The sequence below is a fragment of the Ambystoma mexicanum genome, chromosome 8 (assembly GCF_040938575.1).
Source record: "Ambystoma mexicanum isolate Mex_15411 chromosome 8, UKY_AmexF1_1, whole genome shotgun sequence".
Classification (NCBI taxonomy): Eukaryota; Metazoa; Chordata; class Amphibia; order Caudata; family Ambystomatidae; genus Ambystoma; species Ambystoma mexicanum.
Genome location: NC_090929.1, coordinates 838,907,289 through 838,932,603, shown reverse-complemented (window position 1 = coordinate 838,932,603; position 25,315 = coordinate 838,907,289). Strand labels below are relative to the sequence as shown.

At 45.3% G+C, this 25,315-nt stretch overlaps 1 protein-coding gene across 2 annotated transcripts in view; it reads right to left on the bottom strand.

The window, feature by feature from the left end:
• PSAP (prosaposin) overlaps positions 1-24,475 on the bottom strand; it is a 314,987-nt gene extending 290,512 nt beyond the window's left edge. The window contains exons 1-3 of one of the 2 annotated variants that reach the window (XM_069610721.1): positions 24,291-24,475; positions 8,385-8,518; positions 4,920-4,994 (exon numbers count right to left, since the gene is read on the bottom strand). In XM_069610721.1, coding sequence (XP_069466822.1) covers positions 4,920-4,994; positions 8,385-8,518; positions 24,291-24,330 — 249 coding nt within the window. In that variant the 5' untranslated portion in view covers positions 24,331-24,475. The remainder of the gene's footprint in view (positions 1-4,919; positions 4,995-8,384; positions 8,519-24,290) is intronic. The other variant, XM_069610722.1, reaches the window with a different exon arrangement.
• Positions 24,476-25,315: the final 840 nt, after the last annotated feature.

The window sequence follows — 25,315 nt, the reverse complement described above, 5'->3', positions numbered from 1 at the left end:
TGTCCACAAGGCTTTCTGGGGCCTGGGTCCAAAATACCTCCCCTCTCGAGCTCTTCGCTCTCAGTTTTTCAAAGAAACAAGCCGGGGTAGATCTCGGTCTTCAGCTGGGGCCTCCCTCTGGAACAGCCTCCCAGCCACTAAAACTTGAGAACCGGTCCCGGAAGCACCTCAAGAACTTCGTCTTCTGCCTTCGCTCCCCCTCTCCCCTGCTGATCTGTTCTCTTGGCACCGTGCACCTGGCCACCCTCTGTCATTCGGGTTCAGGTACCTGCTCACCCTGCCACCAGGCCACCCCCTGCACTGGGGTCTGTAACTGTACCCATGCAGCCTCCCCACCCCTTTTTCTTCCTGCACTTAACAGACCTACCTCTGCTGCCTTAAACCTAGCACTTGCAAATTTCTGGCTGCATTAACACTGTTTGCGGCCTTTTTTATGTATTTATTGTCATTTATCTGTTTCTCCTCTGCTTCGCACTTTCCACTTCTCCCCCTTCCATGCACTCCCCCCCCCCCCCTCTCCCATGCACTTGCGCATTCTCAATGTCACTGGGCCTAGTAAGATCGCCGTTTTGTTCTCCCCCGTTCCCCTCCCTTGCCTTGCCATGCTCTGAAACACTTGTGTACGAGCGCGATAGAAATAAATATCAATCACAAGGCCTTCTGGGGTCTGGGACCGCATGCAACTCTTCCTAAATCTCCCCTCGAGCTCTTTGCTCATCCGCCTCCAACTCCAACTCCCTCAGCGTCAGTCGCTTCTCCAAGCAACGAGTTGGTGGTAGATCTCTCTTCGGCTGGGGCCTCCTCTGGAACAGCCTTCCTGAAACTTGTGAACCATCTCCGGTACCAGAAACACCGCAAAACCTTACTCTTTGCTTCTGCTTTCTCTCCGCTGCTAAACTCCTGGCTGAAACTGGACACCTAGCCACCCTTTCTGGTCTCTGGCCCAGGCCTCGCCTTTTGCACTGCCTCCCTGGCAATCCTGCACCTAGGGATGTTTTCTGTATCCCTACAGTCCCCCTACCAGCACTCATGTCTGCACTGCCACCAGCCAGCTGCTTTTCATTTATCTTATTTATTCTATCCCAATGTACTGCACTTCCCCTCTCCCTTCCCCACGCACTCTCCACCCTTCTCTTGCGCGATCTGAATGTCACCTGGCCTAGTAAGATCGTTGCCTGTCTTCCCTTTGTTCCCCTCCCTTGCCTCGTCACGCCTTGAAACACTTGTGTATAGGCGCGTTATAAATGCCATATCATAATCATCACTACCTTGAGTGGTATAGGCTTTACTAAGAGTTGGCGTTTCTGTATTGCCCAAAGTATATTCATATATAGGTGACTTGAAAACACTGCTACAATACCTTATTTAAGGTATATCTATTGGTGACTAAAGGCATCCAGTTCCAGCAGTGCCTCAGAACTAGAAGGCAACCATGGGGGGTGCCTGTGCCCCTATATAAGAGGGAGGGAGAAAGTTGGTGGCGCTGCAAATTCTGTTCAAAAGTGAAAGCCATTTTACTGTATTGTAGCCATTGGTCACCAGTCTATATTAATCCTGCTCAGTCATTTTGTAGTTTAGGGCAACCACCAGGTGACCTTAAAATGGCTGTTCTAACCCAAGTGAGCTCGCAAAGGAAGCTTCCTATTGGCTTAAATTAGTTTTGGCCAGTCCAAGTGCCAGAGTTCTGTGGCAACCATCTGCCCCTTTACAGTCCCAAACAACTCCCAAGTTCACTCAAGTGATGTGGGCAGGCCCTGTAAGTGGGTTTAAGGCCCTGCATGGTCCCTCCTTCCCTCTTGGTTTAGAGTTCTGCTGCTTGGAAAATGCACATCTGCTGGCCTGTCTCCGGTATCACTACATATTATCCCCACCAATAATACCGCTGTATATATGCTTGACTGAGACAGCCATAGGCAAAATTCCTGGGGGATAATTTTGGGAGTGGGGGTGTCCCCTGCAGGTTCCATGCCTTAATCGCGCCGCAAAAATATTTTTGTAGGGTGATATATATTAACACATGGAACCCTGTCTCTCAAAAGGCGGGGTGCACATGGGTGGGAGTACTTTTTAAAAATAAAGTAATTGGCATTGGTCACAAGTATTTGGATTGGGTGGGAACATCAGGAATATGGGGTGAGTAACATTAAACTACAGGGTAAAGAAAGGCTGGTTACAGGTATGTATCTTGGGGAAAACAGGAATAGGTTCTATTGAAACTTATTTCCTAACTTAATTTAGTAGATTACTGCATCAACAGCCACATGATTATCTGGGGAATCAAAACATGCAGTAATCTCAGTAAACAAACCCAAACGATGGGATTGAACTACCAACATTTCCATGTTCCTGCTTGGCAACTATGGTGTCAGCTATTCAGCAGATTGGAGTTTGAAATGCGGGTGTAGTGCTTCAAACCCATTGCTTGAGCAACAGATGTCCAGATTTGCTGCAGAAGACTGCAAGAGCAATTGGTTTTACATCCCCACATGGGAGGCTGAGGTAAGCAGCAAGTTGCATTTAAATATGCAGCACAGCGCCAATGGTAGGTCAACAAATATGGCATGACAGATTACTCTGGGAAGGGGCTCAAAAAACATTCACCAATACAGACATGTGCCAGTCTGGTTAGGGCTGCTATAGCCACCTCCCCGCCACCAGCTCAGGGAACTTTGTACACCTGTGGCATCAGTCCCACAAAAATGATGGGCCCCGACAAAGATAATGTCACATGGTGAAGGTAATTTGCCATAAAGGAATAGCAGTCCCCAGCCTAACCAGACTCCACCCTGGGACACCTTTAGACTACCCGCTATATGAGCAGAGCACAAAAAAAGCCACTCTGAAGCAGACACCAAGCCAGAATAGGAAAAACAGTCAAATAGATCTGCAAAAGGGTACAAGGGGCACCATATCAAGTGAAAAGGTACTTAACCTCTGAGCGCAAGCCTCACAGCTCAAACATTCTACCATTGAGAGTTTGATCAGATTAAATGCCCTCTGAAGTCCATGAGTGGGCTGAAAGGCTCTTCCATGATCAAAGAGCAGGATCTTCGTCCCCCCCAGCCCTTTTGCTGATGCAGTGCCACTGTACCAAGGCATGGTCCCAGTGCCAGGGAAGTGCAAGTCTAAGATAAATGCTAGCCGTCAAGAACTCTGAAAACCGGCCCACCAAGACGCTGCCCATTAAACCAGCACCCAGGGTAATGGTGTGAATTTGGCTAACTTACGCGGGACAAGCAACAAACTATTCTGATCCATGAGGCTTTAAACCTAGTGGTGAAGGGAGCACAGTTACCTCAATTTCTGTCTAGTAGCTGCACACTCTGGCTAATGGGTCTTGACAAGAAGCAGGATAGGTTTGTGGTGATCTTTTGCCTCAGTTGCTGGGCAGTGTCACCAGCATCCCCCCACCCCCAAAATCACACCTAATCAGCTACCCTGGACAAATTAAGCATACTACCAAATAGTGAATTGTTGCAAACGTGGCACTTATCGAGTGGTCAACATACACATGTGGGCTGTCGCACGTTTCTGCTCAAATTACTAGACACCATATTGGAATGCTAAATCTGTGCTTGGCAGCTCACATTAGATACCAACAGGCATTGCTTCTTATTTGCATGGTTAATGTGCACTGGTCTGTAGTATGACAAAACATGAAACTTGACAAACTTAATATACAAAACGACAATCTTGAGATAAGTCTCAAGTGTACTTGGCCACTCTTGGAAACTTATTTATTGCAAAATAACCTTAGACTTGTGCCATGCCCAACAACACTCCCCCTTCTCCCTGCAGGTGAGGTTTTGCTTGTGGGAAGGTGATGGGCGGTGCGAGCATTCATGTTGCAAAATACACAAGTTCATTCAGGGGCAAAGTAGTAGACATAGGAGTTTGCAAGAGTAACCAAGAAAAGAGCAATGTATTTTTGGTAGAGTGGAAGATGACAGTTAATTCACTCAGTCTTGCAGAAGGTGGTTAAGGGTCCAACAACTTCCTGGTGTGAGTTTTTGGGGTATAAGGAGATCACAAGGGCACTTGGACTGAATGACGGTAGATCATTTTGGTCTAATGTCAACATGATAATTCATTCTAGTGGTAGAGTTAAAAAAATGACAAACATTCTGATGAGGAACAAAGCAGAATTACAACACCCTAGTGGTGTTTCTGAGAAGCTGATGTGCAGCCTATATCCACCGATTTAGCCCGCAGATTGATTAGAGCCCGCAAATCGGGTGTTTGCAAAGCAGCTTCAACGTTCATATTCTGCAACCTTAAAGCTGCTTACTTTGGTTTATGTGAATGTGTTCATATACACCCAAGTTCTCAGCAGCATTTTTGTAAAATAAGGAATGGTGTTTACAAAAATGCTGCTGAGATTTCAGGATTGCGCCAGTTATGACAAACGGGCACAATCCTGAAGGTGCATGGTCGGGCACTATGAGGACGCCCAGGCCCACTTGAAAATACTGGAGGAGACTGGGCATACTGATTTGGCACAGTGAATCCTGCTTTAGGACATTCACTGCGCCAAGTTCAGAATCGGGCCCTGAGGGTGCTCTAATAGCGTTATAGACCTGCAGCTCGGGCCTTACCAGGCGTTATGGGAGTTAATGACCCTTGCTTCGCTCGGGCCATTAACTCGGTCTTCAGGACCCATAACGTCCAGTACAGCCCGAGCTGCAGGTCTATAAAGCTATAATAATCCATAGCAGAGAAAAGTGGAGACACAGCTTTGACTGGGCCTTGAAAATTGGCCATTTGGGCCTGGTAACCTACTCTGTGCACCTTGGATGTAGTACTTGATCACGATATTGCTATATGAATGGACAAGAACAGATTTTTAAAAACCATTACTCAATCTTGCTTTAAATTGTTGGAAAGTGTAAACATTGATAATGTGCAAAGAGTTTACCCACCTCTGTGGCATTATCCTTCAGAATATTGTCAATCACTGATATGGTTTGTTTGCATAAATCACAAATCACATTTTTCTGGAATGAGAAACAAAAATAAATTACTGAAACAAGCCATGTACAAAAAGGTTCCAGTGTCATCCCACAATGCTTGCCAGAGGTAGCAGGGTAAGGGGATGGGAGAGGAGGCGGGAAGGGGAAACAAACCAGACCGCTATAAATTATGCAGCAAGCTCTGGTGCAGAGGCCAGGGAACACCACAAATTTGACCCGTAGGAAGATACCAGCCTCAGATCAAGCAACTGGGTAAACTGTATTAACAAGTACAGTATTCCAAATGCTCCATTAAGTCTCATGTGATGAGGTTTGAATCAGTCTGGGGTGTTTTGTTACCCAGACTGTTCCCGTGTCATGCAATCTGGAAAATGCTGCATATTATCTTAATCGCCATTCACTTCCCACCATACAGGTGGTCCGAAAAATGCATCAGTATAGAGACTTATTCAACAAGGGGGCCTTCCTACTAAAAATGCTCATCATTTTGGCAATGCAATAGAAACTTGCCAGGCTCTGTTAGGGTTCCCAACAAACCAAAGATCACACAAGGCCATTCTAATTTAATACCAAAAAGAAGATTACAATTCAAGCTGCAAAGGTGACCAGATGGCAATTCCATGCTGCCAATGTTGGCTTTGATATGGGCATGCAATAGTCCAACAATGACGACATGACACCTTTTCACAGAAGCACATTATGCAATAGGCAAAGTAATAGTATCCTCACATAAGCAAACTTCACATGGATCAATTTAAGCAAATGATTAGCCATTCAAGGGGGGGGGGCGCCTTGTGTTAGGGAGAAGTCTTATAAATGTGCCAATTCCTCCCACCTTCGAGCCCTCCAGCTCTTTTGCTAAACTTGGGACTTTCCAAAGCAATGTGTTGTGTTGGTTTCTTTTTTGGTTATGTAGTCTAACCCACTCTTGTGACACAGAACCCTCAGTGCAGTGACAGAGGTAAGCCCTTCAGGCTTCGCTTCTCCCCCTCCCTCCCCCACGCCAAGGTTTAAATACAGTCTCTTGGATAAACTACTGTTTCCCAGAGTAAAGTGAAATTGACCTTACTAGTCTTTAAATTCCTAAACCCAGCACACCCTGAGTGCTGGAGGGTGTTACCTAGTATCCTGTGTATAGATAATAGCAGTCAAACACTACCCCTTCTCCTCAAAATGGCAAGTGGCAGTGGTTTTACAACAAACTACCATGATTTTTCCTGACCACGAGTGATGGTAGCGTTAAATCACAGGACCTATATTTTTCAAAATGAGCCCCCTCTGTAAAAACAGGTCCCAGTCTTTTTTCACCGATTGTGGAAGGGTCCTTCTAGAGTTTTGTTCCGCACGCCAAACCTAGTTTTGTTCCTTTGTTCATTCACCTTTGGCAGGCTTCAGGAGTGAAGACCACCTTTCGCATCCGACTGTCAGGGGTGGGCAATAAGTGAGGGCAGTGCCCAAAACTCTGCTTAGTCTCCTAGGAGACCCAAATGCACTCTGATGATTGGCTGGCTGTCCGGCAAGGGATAGCCACCCTGCTGGGTGAGTGACAGCTAGGCTGGAATGAAGGGCGAGAACTGGCTTGGAAGGCAGAGTCAATCAATGGAACGAAAAAAAACAGACAAGCTTAAAGAGGACAGCTGCTGCAACTCCTGGACCGGTGGTTTGCCCGGTGAAGCCCTGCTGCAGGTCCGAATTGCCAAGTTCACATCAACAGATAAGCCCCTACATGGAAGGCTTCTCCCTTTGAGTTGGTGGGACCAATCAACGTGACAGCAGGCCACCTGCATACCAATCTCGGAGCCAGTTGCATTTTACTCAGTGCTGCAGGAAGCCGTATAACCAGAGAGAGAGACACTGGAGAGAGACACCAGTTTGTGTGATTTACTCACAGCCACTGAAGTTTGCCAAGTGCTAGCTTCTCGACCAGTCCCAGTGCAGGAGTCCAGACGTCCTCTTGTCCCCATGAGGTGCAGGAACGGCAAGATCTGCAGGAACGGCCAGGAACCAAAGTCATCAGCTGCATCTTTTTCTTCATTGTAGGGTACTGTGAAAATAAGACAGTACTTACCTCTCACAATGAAAGTGCTAGAAACATTTGCAACTCGCAGACCTAATCAGATTGTGACCCAACATATGATAATTCTTGTTACAAACTACTTCTGAGTCCTTGTGCAGAGACTTTACCGTTTACTTACCAGAACCGCTTTATCCTATCCAAGACTTTTAGCCCATCGACTTTGGCCTAGCCTATTGAATGGACTCTTCTGGTGAACACAAGTATTGGCGCCGCCTAATTGTAACCTTTCATGTTCTAATAATCTTTGCCTTTTACTCCTCTTGAAAAGTATTCTGAAATAGTATTGAAGTATATTCGTGTGATTATATTGCCTCCTTATTACTGACAGATTTATCAAATAATTTGAACACTAGCGATTGTAGACCTGTAACATTACTACTCACATTCCCCTCTGGAGATCTCCGCTACCAAGACTTACACCAAAGGTTGGTTTGCTTACACCTGTAGTCCTAGTTGTGTGTAGTGGTCACAAAGGGTACTGCATACAACTTTGCCCGACACCAAGTAAGACAAACTCAAAGTTAGTTGGAAACGGATTGTGCTCAACATTTACTGAAGTAAAAGCTACCTTTTAGCCAAGAGTAATATAGCATCTACAGATAAGGGTTTTAACTGAGGGGAGCTGGGCGCCATTTCATTCCGGCTCTAGATTAAAAGCCTGGTTAGCCTGACAACATCTAACAGGAGGAACTTTTGGCTTCCCGGCCAACTGATGCCGACCATACACACCTATATCAATCTATATAGGTTGAGACAGCTGTACAACATTTAATGCATAAGGGTGTTCTATACTGAAATAAATGATTGATTTGCATCTTTTGTGGAAGTTAAATTTGCATAACACTAGTGACTGCTGTATACCCAGGAGCTGCTTTTACAGTCTTAATTTTGATCCCTGCAGATTGGTTACATACGTTTAAACCCAGGCAGTTTCAGCTACTTTGCATTCAAGTTACCAATCACGTTTACTTTACACCAAAGCACATTTTTTGATCCAATGAACAAAGCAGCAGGCTTGCATGAAATACAAAAAGCAAGTAGCAATTAATTCATTATGGCAGTTTCACAATTTGAAAGCAAGAGCACCTGTACTGAAATTCCAAAAGAGCAAAAACCAAACATGTTTGTGGGGAATCCAAGTTAGTTTATGGTGCTTTATCGAGTACATGCCACCAGATACTGGTATGGTCTTTTGAATATTACAAGCCTACAGAGGGACTAGGAAAGCTGCCTTGAACTGCTATTTCAAATTTAAATGCACACGTGTTAAACATTTTTTGTAGCCATCAAGATGGCAGTAGACAAAGCAGCTAGCTCAAAGACCAGTTTAGACTTACCACAGTAGGTTTGTTCCATACGTTTTGCTGACAGTGTTTGACTGCCCCACACTGTGATGCAGTTTGAAGGTTGTGGCACCAAAACGTTGGGCCATGGACACACTGCTCCTTGCCCAACAATGGTATTGACACAACTGTGAAGAAGTTAGATAAACTGTTATTCAAGCAATGTTTGTGCATACATCTTTAGCAATGCATCTTTAAGGAACCTCCCCGTCAACTTGTCAGGCACTCTCAGGACATTAATACAATGTTAGAAATGCGTTTTTCTATGAAGCACCATTACATCACTTTATAAACCCAGCATCATCTTCAGTCACCACATTATTGTACAGTCAGTCTTGCTGTTCAATACTGAATGCTCTAGTGGCTGAATCATACACCCGACCATGATTGTTAAGCAGAATTTCATGTGTGCCAATACCCTTAACCTTGGAAACTCCCAGCTCTTTTGATGGACTCTGGGTCTCTTAACCTTTGAGTGGGACTTTTGCTAGGCATTGTGTTTTACCGTTTAATGGAGTCTGTCTGGTAAACTCCATAGGCATCTTTTGCAGCGACAGCACCTTTTGTGCAGTGCCACTGAAAACCCCTTGGACTCTTAACTCCATTTTCTTGGAAACTACTCCCCCCCCCCCCCCCCCCCCCCAAGAATAGTAAGACCACTCCTTTCTTTACTTAGCTTTCCTTCTGTGGGTCCAGCACATAGCACAATATGTGGAGTGCTGGGGGTTAAATAGCAACTCCTTTATCCCACTTCTCATGTAACATTCTGTTAAACAGAATGGCAGTGGCAGTTTACTAGCTTGTGCCATGCATCTGCTTGCAGATTGCTCAGCTGCAAGACAACACCCATGGGGGTCACCATTTTCCCAAAATGTCCCAAGTCTTTTCACCATTTGTCATTATTGCGCAAAAGTGAGGAAAACCAAGAGGGAACCCAGTAAGGAGATGAAAGATCAGCATCAGGGCTCAAAATCAGTAGGAAAAGACATCAGGGAGATCTAATCAGAATTAGAGAAAAGCCTTACTGGTTTTAATCCAAGGAGAGTGATTTCTCAGATCCAATAGGATATACTTCCAGAGACCAGGGGCATGGACAAAGCTTGCACCACCAAAGTGTTTAAGTTTGTCTAGGAATAAGTGTTAAGCAAGATTGGCTGCAGTAGCCCTGTGGGAGACTACATCAGTCGTGTCCTCTTGGTAATGGGTAAGCCCATCTATTGGTATAGGTCTGTACAACACAAGTTAGAAGAGTGAATAAGCAGCCAGACATCTCAAGAGGGGTAAATGAGAGGGAGAGAGTTAGAGGTAACACCGAGATTATACAAATCACACTTGTTGTCAAGCAAAATTGTTTAGGTCTGTTTTAAATAAAGGGCCATATGCAGCAGCAAAAATACCTTAACATGTTCAGATTTAAGATCAACAATTAGATACCCTTATCGGATGCCCCACACATCTTCTACACCTTAGGTGACGTCAATTGCTAGGACAATGTTTGGCATATCACTGAGGTTGTGAAAAAGGAAACCGTTAGGGAAGGAAAAGGTTAAGGTTACAGAGTCTCAGAGAATGTCAATACATCTCCCAATGAAGTCTAGATTGGATCTTTCCCAGCAATACAAGTTATAATGTACCACCTATGAGGGACAGTTGGAACCAAAATCCATGCTTTAGAAGAGTCTGCAGGGCGCCAGGACAGCCCAAGTCAATTTGACCAAGGTCTACGGAGCGGAGGCACTTTAGATAGCGCAGAAGTCTTGCAACGTTTCAGAGTTTGTAGTAAAAGATACTGTTGGGCCACAAGCTGTAAGGTTAGGGAAGCGCAGAGCTGGAATCAACTTTGCAAAAAGCAGCTACAAGGCTCCAGTGAGACCAAGAATACTACAGACACAAGGAGGTAAGTTACCCTTAATCAAGACAGTACCTTAGGTTGTAAGAGGATACAGCTGGCTTCTATTCCTGGGCCTCGGTCGTGGGGACAAGAGTTAGGACGTATGGAGACTCCTGCACTGCAGTTTGAAGGTTGGTGGCAACGACAGGGTCTATCAGAAGCAATTTGCGGTTTCAGCACCCGTCAATAGCCCCACTGTGGATCTTGGACACCATGGGCTTCCCTCTGGTGAGGTGACATGGGTCGTCCTGCTTCAGGAGGGTCCTCAGGATCTTCCTGGAGCCCTGGCCCAGTTCAAAGACGATGCACTCTATTCTTGTTTTCCTGACCCTTGGCACTCTGTTCCAGCAGCAAAGAAGGACAGCCAGCAGGGAGAGGATTTCCAGTAAATTAGTATTGGGGTTAGTTGGTCCCAACAACCCAAGGAAAGAAGTCATCCGTTCTTGGCTTCCCTCATCGATACGAAATTGGAGCTTCAGTACTACATCAGGCGTTCACCGGGCAGTAAACAGTCCAAGAGGGTGCAACAAGCTTCTCTTCCAGTCTTTGGACTGATGTTTCTTCCAGTGGTCGACTGCCTTCTGGTCAAGAGGCATGCCGTTTAGGCAGGTTTCTCCTATGTACAAAGCCTGTCACTCAGCAGGGTGGCATTCAGGTAATCAAGGACATTGAGTTTGTTACCTCCCTCGCTTCCTGCCAGACACTGGAGCCAGGGCGGGTTTCAGCACAAGGGTTAAACCTAGTTTGGTGCACATAGTAAAACACAGGACAGACCTCACAAGCAAGAAATGGCGAAAAATCAAGACATGGCCATTGTGGCAAAATGGCCACACATGGGTGCAATACTGCAGCGGAGGATTCAGCCTGTGGTAATAACGCACAAAAAAACTGCCAGCCATAAAAGTCGTGAGGGGAACAAAAAAACGTTACATGAGTAAGTGGACAATGGGCTACTAAATAACACCCTCCCCCACAGGATGCATGTGCTGGGTCTACAGAGAGTAAAGTAAATTTCACTTTACTACTCTTGGAAACAGTTTATCCAAGAGATGGTATAACTGTATGAGAAATCCAAGGGACCTCTGTGGCACTGCACTGAAGGTGCAGTGTCAGTACAAAAATAGATGCCTATGGCGTTTGACTTCAAAAATACAGAATGCAAATCAGATCAAAAAAAATATATTGAGTGAGAAAAAGGCCTCACTCCAGTCCTAAAGTCCAGCAAAACAGCTGAGGGGGAATTCGCACAGGTCAAGATCCCTGGAACGTAAAGAGTGTAGCAGGGGCAGTCTTCAGCCTCATCGCTAAACACTGAGCTTTTCCTGCCAAACATTTGTATGTCAATGTAAGGATTTTGTAGTTGGTGAAATGGTAGCCAATGGAGAAAATCACCAGGCCTGGGTGACGTTAGCAATTCTTGGCAGTCTGCAGACAGCTCACACTGCACCATTTTGTGCCATAAGGTTCCGATTTGGAGGATCCTGCACCAGTCACTGCGATAACTAAGGACTCCAACGCATACTCCTCCTGCAGAGACCAATCTGACGCCCGCAACAAGTGGCCCTTGTGGTTTACCCTGCTTTTTTGTCTCCAATGCCACCGAAAATAAGCTGCCGTTACCTGCCATTACAGCAGCACAATAATATTTTCTCCCTTGTTTTCGTGCAATAAGGAGGGTGTGTGTCCAATGAGATGCGACTGTTGTAATCCACTTTTTCGGCTAATGAGATTGAAAAAAATCATGAATATCCACTTGGGGTAGAGAGGAAAAAATCATGAATATCCACTTGGGGTAGAGAGGAATTACCCATTACTTTGAAGAAATGTTGCCCTGAAGATGGCCTTTAACTTTGGACTATATAAAAGACACTAGGGATAGTGTCTAATAAGGCCGAAACATGAATCTGAGATGCCCACAACAACGGGGTCTCCGGATACAAGTGGTTATCAATTTTATGTACTGTTTGTGTACCCCTCATCGTCATCTATGTACTTTGTAAAATGTATTGGAGCAATAGGTGGTAACAGAATGACAAGAGTTGGATAAGCTCGTTGGTTGAGCACCAGTTGCACAGATGTATGCAACTATCAGTTCAGAGGGAGGTTTTCCATCAAAAGCGTTTGGAATGTACATTTTCAAAAGTGTTCTCAATGATGCACCTTTCCCTACAGAAGGCTTACACTAACTACTTAAGAAAATGCATGTTTGCAGTAGATCTACTGTAATCACCCATTACACATGGAATTAGATTGTGTTCATTGCGCATTTGTAAGGCACATCAAGTAAATTGTGATTCAAAGCAGGTGGTTTTTTTTAAAAAAAAGTGGTCTTCAGCAAATAGAAAGTTGATACTTTAAGCGAACTGTAACAACTAATTTACAATTATTTGATTAACTCCCACCCAGGCATTTGGCACTTTAAAATGGGGATTACAGCTGCACTCATTAACCCCTTTGAACTTGCAGTGAACAGAGAAAGTGGGTGGGCAGAACCCTGAGGCCAAGAGAAGAATACAGGCTGAGCAAGGTAAACAGGGCAATCTAATACGCCATAGTGGTCAAGCCTCATGCAGCTTAGGAGGGGTTTCTGGCAACCCCCAGTTTGCCAACTTCTCCCACAGAAGCCGATTTACACTGTTGAATGCTGTCGAATAGACAATGAAAGCCAGGTACAACAGTGTTAGGGAAAATTCTCATAACTGCCACTTCCCTTCCCCTTAGAGACCCCCAGCAACTTATTGAGGGCTTGATTCTTTTACCTGGAAAGAGTGAGCTTTTCAACTCGTATTTTGACGTGTGTGTATGTTCTTGGATAATCAAGTTTTAAGACAGTGTCTGGGGTGGGCAGAAGTGAGGGAGGTGCCTGAAACTACCCTGTGCTTAGTCTTCTAGGAGACTAAAATGCAATCTGGCGCGATTGGCTGGCTGACTGTCCGGCAAGGACAGCCACCCTGCTGCGTGAGTGGCAGCTAGGCTGGAATGAAAGGACGAAAACTGTTTAAAAAGGAGAGTATGTTGAAAGAACTGAAGATGATCTGGAAGAGGACGCCTGCTGCAACTCCTGGAATGTTGATTTGCCCGGTAAAGCCCTGCTGCAGGTCTGAATCGCCAAGTTCATCTCAACAGAGAAGCCCCTTCACGGATGACTTCCTTTGAGTTGGGCCAATCAACTCGTAAGCCATCTGGATACCATTCTCAGAGCTGGTTAGGATTAACCATGGGGGAAGGACACCAGCTTGTGCTTAACAGCTACTTGAACCGATCTTCCATTTTGCCAGCTTCTTTGACCCGTGCACTGCACGAGTCACCAGCATCCCCCTCTTGTCCACACGACAAGCTCAGGAACAGCAAGATCTGCAGGAACTGCCAGGAAACCAACGTCTTCAGCTGCATCTTTCTTCACACTAAGAAGGTACGGTGCCAATCCGATTGAGAGAACTAACTCACCGTGTAAATTTGTGAAACTTTCCCCAATTTGCATGGCTAATCAGCTTGTGACCCAACATATGATTCTTTTTTACTCATGAGCACATTGGCAAATACTACCGTTTACTACAAAAACTGCTCTTTATCCAAGTCACTAGCCCATTGACTTTGGCCTATTGCACTGAATCGAGTCCTCTAGTGAACTGAAACAATGGTGCTATAAGAGTGCTTGTGCCAGACCAAGTCCTAAGCAGAAAGTAAAGAAATTAGTTAAATGTACTGTTATTGCATTGAGCGACTTGCAGCTAAGCTTCTTCAGAATATCAGTGTGGGAAGTTTTACTGCAGGATGGGAATTCAAGACTGAACATTTGACAAGCCCTTGATTGTGGTGCGTGCAGTGGATTAAAAGTATTCACTATTGCATATGGATCAGTCTGATGTGAAAATAGTTGGATATGAACCTATGTTACGCAGATAAAAATACCTTTACACCCTCTTGTGTAGCTTTAATTTGACAGTTTGTGACATTATCGTGGTGCAGGTGAGGGACTGCCTGGGCATTTTCTGTTCTTTTCAAAGGGGACATTTTTAGCAAATGTAGAGAATGGTTGGCATCATTGGCACATGAAACAGATAAAACAGGTCCATTGCCCCATTATATTTTACAAAGGCAGCAAAGTAGTTGTTTGGGTGCCCCTGGCAGTCACCCCAAAGGAAACCCAGTATATGGCACAAACTATCAGAGCTGCCAGTTATGCCTCCTTGTTGGGGTATGAGGGTAACCTGGTTTGTGGACCACGAAATACTCAACTGTGAAACCCTGAGTCAGTTGACATACATCCGCGGAGAAATACTCATACCAATGATGGAAAATACATGGAAGAGACAGGCCCAGGCAGTAAAGAGTAAGTCCCTTGTGAATGTATACACTAGGTAAATATGTACTGTGGAGTTATTTACAGAGGTCAGGGAGGGATCAGAATTGTGCAAGTGAAGCTTGGCATTATGTTCAGCGTGGAGAGGTAGTTCAAATGGTGCGAGGAAGGGAGATAAATTGCATTGTGGTCACGGAGTGAAGAGATTTAGGAATGCAATAGAGCAGATGGTGCAGGAACACATTAACAGGGCTTTCAAAACAAGCAGAAGTTAGGAACTCGTTTTTCAAGGGCAGGCAGGGAGCATGGGTGGTAATAGATGGTCCATGTGGCAAAGTTGGGTGCTTTGTCAATAGTGGTGGAGGGGAGTAAGTAGGATTGCATAGTACGTTTGAAGGTATTAATAGTTACAAATTGATTTCCTGTGCATTACTCAACGTGCTGTTCAACAAACTGCCTCCAAATACAAGAGATTATGCATTACCTCCCAACCTGTACTCTAGGGTCAAGCACAGCCCTCCTAGTGGTCCCTGCCTCCAATTCCTCCAGGACGTCAGCCTACTCAACTCATCAATCTGGAACTCACTGCTCCCACCTGCCCCCCCACATCCAAGAATACATGGCATTCCAGAAAGCTCTTAAAACTGGCTCTTCCCATAAAAAAGTGTAAAACAATTTGGCCTTTGCACCCCCACGAAACCATACCTCCTGACCAACCACCCGCAGCCAAGACATTGCCAGGTCAACACTATGTGCCAAGAATAACAGACGGAACCCAGTTGCCAGTAACAACTGAGTTATGTTGGCCCCTTGCATGTGTCGGCAATGAATGCCCAGTAGCACCTATGCACTAACATGTTGAAAACTTGGCCTCGAATGAAGGCCCAGAACTCCAGAGGGCCTAGTAGCCAATATGTACCAATGATGGGGTTTACTCTTTGTCCTACTCGTATGCAGTATACCCTGATCGGGGAGGTCTCTGGCAAGTTCATCTCCTGTAAGGGACAATGATGCAGTGTTACTCGCCACTCAAACCATAGACTACAGGAATACTCAACCATCCACTAAGACCTGGGACTCAGAACCCTGGGCCCATTAGCATGACTGTACTGGATTTGTTTTACTGGCAATGTACAATGCTCTTATCAGGTGAGGAATCTAGCGAGACAATCTCTGTAAATGACAATGAGCTTTTGCCCAATACTCAAACACATGGAATACTCAGCCATCCACTGCACCTAAAAATGTCAGGCGGCACAGCATTAACAGCATGGTCTTAGGTAAATTGAATAACCTACCACTATCTAGCAAGTACTCGTAATCCCAACAGAACAGAACTGGATCCAACTGCTCATTGAGGTTTTAACCTATAAGCAATTAACCGCTCAAGTAGACCTGATACAGCATGTTTGTGAAATGGCCAAATTCAACTTTGTTATCGTTAAGCCAGGAAGAGAAACTCCCATGCTCGGCAGAACAAAATTGACTACAGTAGACTGCCTAGCCGCACACTCAGATACCACCCCTGCTATAATGCAGCTACCCACAATATCCACACCACTCCTAGTATTATAATGCAGAATTCAGCCTACCTGCACACACACCGAGTGCACACGCACTACTTAACATCCTATTTTTCCATTGACCACGACGACTATGGTCCCCGAGGGCGTTCAACTCACAGCACGTATCACAACAATGGTAAAAGACGCTATGCCCAATAACCTTTTATATAAATCGGGATTAAGATTTCCTCCAGGAATCGTGAATTACTCCAGATGTCAACATTGACCAAGCTTGGACAGTAAGTTAGATTTCTTTTAATTACATTGCTGGCAAACCCACACAGTCCTAGACCTCAAGAACAAAGCGCCATAATACTGTAAGCATCCAAAAGTAGATCGTGTAACTGTTTTCAGGAACAGGTGCAATACATACTGAATGAAATTGAGCCAACTTGCCCCAGTTATACGATTAATTTCATGTTTGTCATTACTCCGAAAGCATTCTCTACAGTATCTGACATTGCACAGTACCGATGGTATTTATATAGATCTGCTCTAAAGTGTCAGAATGCAAGGCATTTGAAGGTGTAGACAATGCGGTTCACTTTAATAGTGTGATTCAGTCACACATGAAAGTGCATACAAGTCTGTCCCACTGTGCAGGGTTCAGAATTGAGGAGTGCCGAGAGCCATTTAGCTACTGCTTATAACCTAGAAGAGCCTGGCTAGCAAGCTACCAGACTGATGCGGAACAAACCTATGCATTTAACTGTACGACAAAAATCTATAAAAACAAGCAACATTTAAAACAAATGGACAATGAGAAATGTTATTCTTTGAAATGTTAAACTGCATTTGAAAAATGCAATTTGGATTATGTATTTTTGAATTTGTCAAAGTGGTGACACCAGGTACTCAGTTGATATTGAGCTATGTGTTCACCTGCCCCCTGTCACAATTTGTCTTTTTGGTATTGATGTGTTGCATTTCATATTTAAGTGCGTTTAACCAATTGAGCATTTTATGCAAATGTTACTTGCCTCTGCCGCTCATTTCAAATTGCCTTTTGTTGTATATTACTACAAGTAGTCTGTTTACGTTTGTCCTCACTTGATTTGGACTAACCTGCTTTGCATTTACAGTTTTGAACAATTTACAGGTGCACTATTTACCACACGTGGTTACGAAAGGATTTTCACTTTGGCTAGGTTGTTCTTTAGCCTTCAGACAGGAATACCATTTCCCAGGGAAAGCAGGGGCTCACTGGCAGTTTGTGTGTGGCCAGAAGGTGCAGGAACTTTGCAGTCCCAACATAACTGATGCCTGAAAGTCTTGCTGGGAAGATGTTGTGGCAATTGAAGATTGGATAGCCATTGCCCGTTTTAATTGGGCATGGACATGCCTCCTGCCCACATCCTGGCTAAAAGGAGGTATCCTTCCACAGGTTGTTGGAGTGAAAACCTCTATGAAGAAGTCAGCCAGCTGACAAACCAAGGCCGTCCCCCGCAGCTGGCCAGCATCAACTCCAGTGCTGTCCTGGCAAAGCCCCACTGTCTTGATCAAGACCCTAGTCAGTGCTTCAACCAGTCACACCAAGCAGTCTTAATACCCGTTTGGGGGTGTTAATGACTGTTTGGTCTTAGAGTACCGGGACCAAGCAGTGTACTTACCTTGGCCAAGCAGTGTGCCGACTAGTTCTCCTGGGCTACCTCACTGCAGCAGCCACTACAACTACATCACAGATCTTCAACTTATGTAATAAGACACCTGCTGCTGCATTTTCAGCCTTCTTGCATGAATGAAAGCTGTGCTGGGCCCGATTTGTTCATCCACTGATTGTCTCCACAGGACTGGTGCCTGCCATTGCAATACTCCTGCAATCCCTGGAGGTGTCCCAAGTTGGTCTGCCCTGCAGAAATCGTCCCAAGAATGGGTTTTAAGGTATCTGGAAGAGATTCCCAAGTACTGCAACCGAATTGAACCAACTCAAGGTGCAGGTGACCAGTGCACCAGACATCCCAGCAGTTTAAAGATAGCAGCATCCCCTTGGTAGCCAGCATGAAGATGCAGCTACAACTAGGGAACTAGGAAACTGTACAGGATCCCTAATATTTATTTATAGATTTTCCAGTCATAATTCAGCCAGAAATCCTTAAGTTCCGGAATCTTCTCAATACTCTTACTTCTCTACCCCTTACCCTCCCCTGGTAACTCCCACTGCCACCGAGACTGGCAGCCTGGTCCCTCAGTAATAACAGGTTACCAGGCCTTCTGCTAAGTCGACACCAGCACCGCCCCCACCATCTTCAGCACTGCCTCTGCTCTTCTCTACCCCTTTCCCTCCCTTGTTAACAACCCCACTGCCAGCGAGACTGGTGGCATGGTCCTCATGCATCTCACAGGTTAGGAGGCCTTCTGCCCAGTCACCAGCACCACCTCCCCACACTGCACTGTCCCTTGCAGGTCCACCCTAGGCCTTCCCTCACAGGCATCCAGCAGTATGTGTCCTTTCCTCCCAGCCACCCACCCCGCCTCCCCATCTCTTGCACTTCAATGCACATCCAAATGCCACACGCCTAGTAGGACCAAATGTATATTTGCCGTTTTGCAATTGTTATGAATTCCCCTCGTTCCTTCCTTCCATATTTAGCTGTGTGGGACCTTGAAACAATTCTGTGGTATGGGCGCTACAAATGCTCAAACAAATAGAAGTGTTTATTCAGCATTAGTTGGCTTGGAGAGCCAAGTGTAACTCCTAGTAGCTGTTGGAGTCAAGCTAACCAGGCTCCTTTAGGCCACAAACGGTAGATTAACACCCAGCACCCCTCAATTTCAAACCCTAAAATGTGTCCCAAACAGAATACATAACACCAGCAGTAGTAGTAGTCTCTAGAGAAATCAAAGTCAGGGGATTAAGTTCACATACTTGTTTTAATCCCCCACCTTGTACTCGATGGGGTTAAATGGGTGTAAAGTTCTGTCCCGAAATCACTCTTCCTTGTCTGGTCAGTGGAGGCATGTTCAAGGATCACTTCCTCGGACTATCCAAAGGACTGGGATTGAGTACTTGTTAGGCAAGAATTGGAGTAATCCCACTGTGCGAGACTACACAAGAGTTATCTGCTGGTATTCAGTAACAACCTTTTGGTCTAATACACAAGTTGGTAGTGTGAATGAGCAGCCATACCCATCTCAAGAGGGGTACATGTGAGCTGTAGCAATGAAATTTATATTTACAAGTAACACGTATACTCATGGTTTCTGTTATTTATCTAATATAAATTTTCAATAAGCATTCTTTAAAAAAAGGCCATTTAGGCAGCAAATATACTTTTAAAATATATTTCAGAATCTGCACAAGTTGGTGGATACTCTGGATATGCCATTTACACAATTCCTACACCCGGAGGAGGCTTCATTCACAAGGAGTGTAATGGCATTTATACATCACAAGTTATACTTGCAGAAAGGAAAGGTTAAGGTAGGAAAAAGGTTAAACAGGTTCTCAGGTGGTTGACTATACTAAATCTTCCAATGAAGTCTAGACAAGCCTTTCCCAGCAATAACAGTCTAACACAAGTTACCATCTATGAAGGATTAAGTATCAAAGTCAATGGACTAGAAGAGTCTGCAGGGAGCCAGGACAGCCAAAGTCAAGTGGAGCCCAGTCTAGGGACCTGAGGCACTTGTCTTAGAAAGTTAGAGTTTTAAATATCATGTGCAGGGTCACAAGCTGTGAAAAGCAGAGTTAGAACCAACTCTAAAGTAAGCTAATGCAAGTCTCAACTTGCAAGAGCACAGCTAAGTAGACATTGAGTTAAGTACCCCAAGTCTCAACAGTATCTTTGGTTTGATGTGGTCCAGCTGGATTGTCCTGCAGCAGTGCAGACCCTGGGTTCCTGAGCCCCAGTCGTGGGGACAAGCATGACGTCTGGCAGGCTCCTGCGGCAGCAATTTGGAGGCAGTTACAGGCTCTTTTCGGTTCAGCAGCACTTCAGTTTCAGTGCTCGGTAAATACCACTGGGGATCTCGGATACCGGTTGGGCTTCCTTCACTCGTGAGGGGACTCGCGCTTGGGAGGTGTCCTGCTTAGGAGACTCCTGGACAGATTCAGATGCACTTCATTATGGATTTCTCGACCCCTTGACTTTGATGCTTCTGTCCCTCATAGATGGTAACTTGTGTTAGACTTATGCAAGAAAGACCGCAAACAGAAAATAGCAAAAAAAAAAAAAAGACCTGGCCATTTTGACAGAAATGGGGATCCATGGGTGCTGCACTGCAGCTGAGAATTAAACCTGTGGTAGGAAAGCACAATAGTAGAAAAATTAAACCACTGCCACCAGCCATTTAAGGTGGTGAGGATAACATAAATGTTACATGATAATGTAGGACAAGGGGCTACTAGGTAAACCCCCAGCACTTACATAAGATGGGGGTGCTGGACCTACAAAGAAATAGTCAATTTCACTTACTATTCTTGGGAACCGCAAGTCACAACCTTATGAGAAATCTAAAAAGGATTTCTCAGTGACACTGCACTGAAGGTGTGTGTCACCATACAAAAGGTAGATGCCCATAGTTTGTCAGGCTCCAAAAGCAGAGTAAACAGGTCAAAACACAAGAGTGAGAAAAAGATCTCACTCAAGTCCTAAAGTCCAGCAAAAGAGATGAGGGTCTCTGGGGTTGTAGGGAATTAGCAAAGTAAAGATTTTTCCTTAACAGTACTGCAGGGTACAACATTGAAGGGAGCTGGGAGCCATTCAGCTCCTACTTGCAGCCTTGCAGAGCCCAATGAGTGTAGAACCAGAAGCTACTTTTGGCTCCCCAGGCCAAGTGATGCCAAACAATAACTGTTGGGACAAAGGACATAAGACATTTAAAGCATAATTTAGTCAAAATAAAAAGCAAAATGTTTAGTTTGCATCTTATGTTGAAGTTTGATTTGCGGAATGCTATGCACTTTAAAGCATAATTTAGTCAAAATAAAAAGCAAAATGTTTAGTTTGCATCTTATGTTGAAGTTTGATTTGCGGAATGCTATGCACTAGCCCCTGCTCTCTGGTCTAGGCCGGCTACCCAGGAGCTGTTTTCAACTCCAACTTCTGCTTATCTAATCTTAATCCCTGAACTAGTACTAAAAACCTACCTGTGAATTATCGACTTTGGCACTAGTAGCTTTTGGGCACAAGGACTCGAACCATCTGTTTAACATTGTAAGAGCTGAGAAAGTTGTTCTATGACCAAGGCATCAGAGCGCATAGAGTTCTTTCACTGGTCTGAAAACATTGCTATTCCTCCTAAAGGGGAATGTACAGAATTGATATGCAAGTGTAAATATGTGTACACTCCTCCATTTAACTAGAATGATTGATGTTGCTCTGTGTGGACTCAGCACTACACACTTAAAACCCTTCCTGAGAATAAGCCTTGCTGCTGTGCTACCACTGGCTTGGTGGGCAAACGCATCGACAACAGAGGCAAAATGGCAGGCGCCTCCCGTAGTGGGGCTCCCACACAGCCAACCCCAAGGAAACAAGGGCCAATTTAGGCCCAGAGATGGGGGTAGCACATCACAAGGCGGAGGTGGACCACGAGAGTGGCAGGCTGTTCTGGGCACATATTTACAATATTTACTTACACCTAGCTATCAATCCTTAAGTTTATGTGTGGGGGGTGAAGGGGTTGGGGAAGTTTGTTGGGCCATGCACCTGGGGCTCTCGGTGCTTACAACACAGCACCTTATAAGAGTTATGGCCAGCGATATACAAGAGGTTGGCCAACATTACTATCGAATATATGTAGCGAGACTTCTTGGGCCCAGGTTTACAGGTCCTAAGGTTTAGGTTGGTAAAAAAACAAGCAAGTCACCCTTTGGTTAAGGCTGGGGATTTCTTTGTGTTAAGTGGGTTCGAGGGTATGTTGTCGGTTGCGCTGGGAGGGAAGGGGCACCAGGCTACAATAAATTAGGTGATGGTGGAAACTCAGTGGACGCAAGAGACTCTCACGAGGGTTAAGGACAGGCTGGTGCTCCTCTACAACTGCGACACGCTGCCCAACATGTCCAGAGGGTCCTCTAATGTTTTAATGTCAGGATGAGTGAAATTGTGCACACCGCTGACACCTCCGCAGGGCCCCTTTAATGCAGTTAATGTTAGGATGAGTGCGAGTGCATGCACGCCACTGACATCCAAAGGGCCTCGTGAATGTCATTGAAGGTTCGGATAAGTGAATGCAGTCGGGTAAGCAGAAGTTATGAGGAAGTAGGGTGAGCCACAACCTGTTCTCTTGGAAGGGGGTTGGGAGGGGGGGGGGGACCATCTGCCGCTATCAACCAGCAGAGAGTCTTGGCATCGTCACAGGTCGATAAAATAGAAAGCACTATCAGATCACGTAGGGACTGCGCAGCCAATAGCTTAGAATGAATGGTGTCTTGGAGTACTAGACTTAGGGGAGGCCCGGGGGGGGGGGGGCGGAATAGAGAATGGAAAATGCAAAATGGGTAGAAGGTGTCACAGTAAGGTTTGGGAAAGAAATAAGTAGGGGAATAGATAAAAGAAAAAGTACTTGGGGGGGGGGGGGGGGGAGAGAGTGGAGAGTGGAAGGGCTCTGGGGGTTAAGGTTGGCATGGCAGGGGAGGACAGTAACTTGCTGGGGGACGATGGCTAGAACCGGCAACTTGGGGGAATAGATAGGGCGGGGGGAAATGGAAGAAAAGTTTGGATGCAAGATCAATGAAGACGGCAAATTGAATTTGAATAGTAGCATACTAGACAGAACAAACAAATAGTATATAGAAGGGAAGGAGTGAACACTAAGCGCTAGAATTAGCATGGTAGATGGATAGAACAAGGGAATAAAAATTAGAATGTAAGAAGGTACGTGAAATTGGGAACAAAAGTGAAGAGTAGAAGACAGTGTACTGTGAATAAAGGCACCGAAAAAAAATCGTCTGGGGAAAGTGAAATGCGAAAAGGAAACAAATGGCCATGGGTAGAGAGGGAAATGTCTAGGGAGGAACGGGCTCACCCAGCAGGGTCCTCAGGACACTGCCATTGGGGGAGTGGGACGGGGTGTACTTAAGCCACACCCAGCATTGAATATCCTGTGTTGGAGAAACACAGAACACCTGTAAGATAACTCCTTGGCTTTATCTAATAAAGCTTCCAGTGGCACCGATTTCCACCTTGAAAACTGGTCTTGCCTATTTATTCCAATCTCCTGGAGGGCGTGTAGCAAAATAGGTTTGTATCAAAAGCAGCGTAGACATAGAATCCGCACATTTCAAATACAGAGAAAAAAAAAAAAAAAAAGGAACGTGGAGAGAAGAGTCTTATATACAAAAATTAAGAATCAACAAGGGGCAGCAGGTTGTCGAGTCTTCCACTACATGAAAGAAAGAAACGCCTTTAAGAACAGATCTGGAAGCTGACCAAGGACAAAACTATAGCCCCACCAGACAAGGAAGACTGGCACAAATAGATCACGGACTGAAGAGCCACTAGTTATTAAGGGATAACGGAGCGCACTTAAGAACAGAGTAGGAACACACTGAGCCGAACCACAGCCCTTACGGTTGACAACGCCATAATATCGCCCAAAGCTTTGTGGCGGAGTCAATGATTGAATGACAAAGAAAATCCGAACGAGAACTTGGCTATACAATTTAGCCAATATTGTAGGCATGGCACACCCCATCGCCAAGGCATGTATCGACCTACCTATCCCTGTATACATACATAAGTGAGGTCGCTATTTAGGTGGACAACTGTCCTTTTATTTGGTTTCGGAAGCCATTTTTCCTGACTCCCGCCTACAATCGCTCACCCAAATGCAAAAAAATTGACAAAACACTCCTACTTTCTGACTCACGGCAGGAAGGCGCTTGAGTGATCTAAAATGTTGCCATGTATGTTCTGTACTCCGCTTCTCTACCAAAGGATTCTGAAACCGGTCCATCTGCATCTAGTCTGAGTTTCAAGGGCGTTTACCCACCCCTTTCATGACTGTATCCATTATCGTACCATCCACACAGTCAGACTCCCTACTGGAGCGGTATGGTTAGGTTAGTTAAATTCATGTGTGTACCGTACATTTTTTCAGGCATTTAGTATAGTGGCGTGCTCGACCGTGCACATTAGCGGCGGTGGATCAGCGGATGTATGCTAGCGGAGCTCACCCTGCTCACTATCTACACTCACCCGAAGCCAGCAACAGCGGTAATACGAGGAGAAACTTCATAGCTGCGAGTTGGATGGTCCAAAGCTACCCTCTCCAGACCGCGCACAGCACTCCTTTCAATGCGTTTTTCTGCTGTACCCCGGCGTCCCAGTGTAAGAAGTCAGCTGATCTACAGTCCTCCTTCCCTATTTATCAAAATGTGTCTGCCCCGCCTCAAACAGGCATCATCTGAGCCTGACTCAGCAGCGCAACGCGCGCCGCTCTCACGTGACATCTGCCGCCATCTTCCTTCTATCTCATTTGATGGAAAGGCGTGAGTTCTTCAAAGTGATGGTGAACAAAGTGGCCATCTTTGTAATGAATCTTCTTCATAGTCGTCGTCTGAACAACCACAATACAGAAAGATAAAATAGAAATATTTATGAAAAATGCATTTTAATCTTCAAAATACTATGCATCTGTATAAAATTATCGCCTACTTAGTATGTTTGTATAATATTTTACAAATATAGATTGATATAGCACTGACCAGGTAGTCTTGACCTGGCTGGAGCGATACCATTTTAATGTTTTCCGTTTAAAACTAGACTGGAGGCAACGGCTGTCGGAGGTCAGACACCATACAGAGGAAGGCGCGCGGTCATGGCGCAAACCTACATTTCGGAGGGTTAGGGGGCGGAATAACAGTTGATGGGAGGGGCCACTTCGGAAACGGGGCGGGGCAAACGTACAGGCTCCACCCCCTCTGTTGTGCCCCCTCCCTCCGCCCCCCAAGGGTTTGGTAGCTGCCCAGCATTACACATAAGGCACACACAATTACACGTTCACTTACTCATTTAAACATCCCATTCACCATACACTCGCTCATTTACATGCGCACCCAGCCTCATACATCATAGACTCATTCAGCATACATGCCAACTTTGCGATGCACCTGTGAGGGAAATTTCCCCAGGGAAATTGGGAGACATGCATTTTCCCATAGGAATGCATTGGGCTTATGGTTATTTTAGGCGGAAGACTCCAGATTTTTCAGTGAAAAATA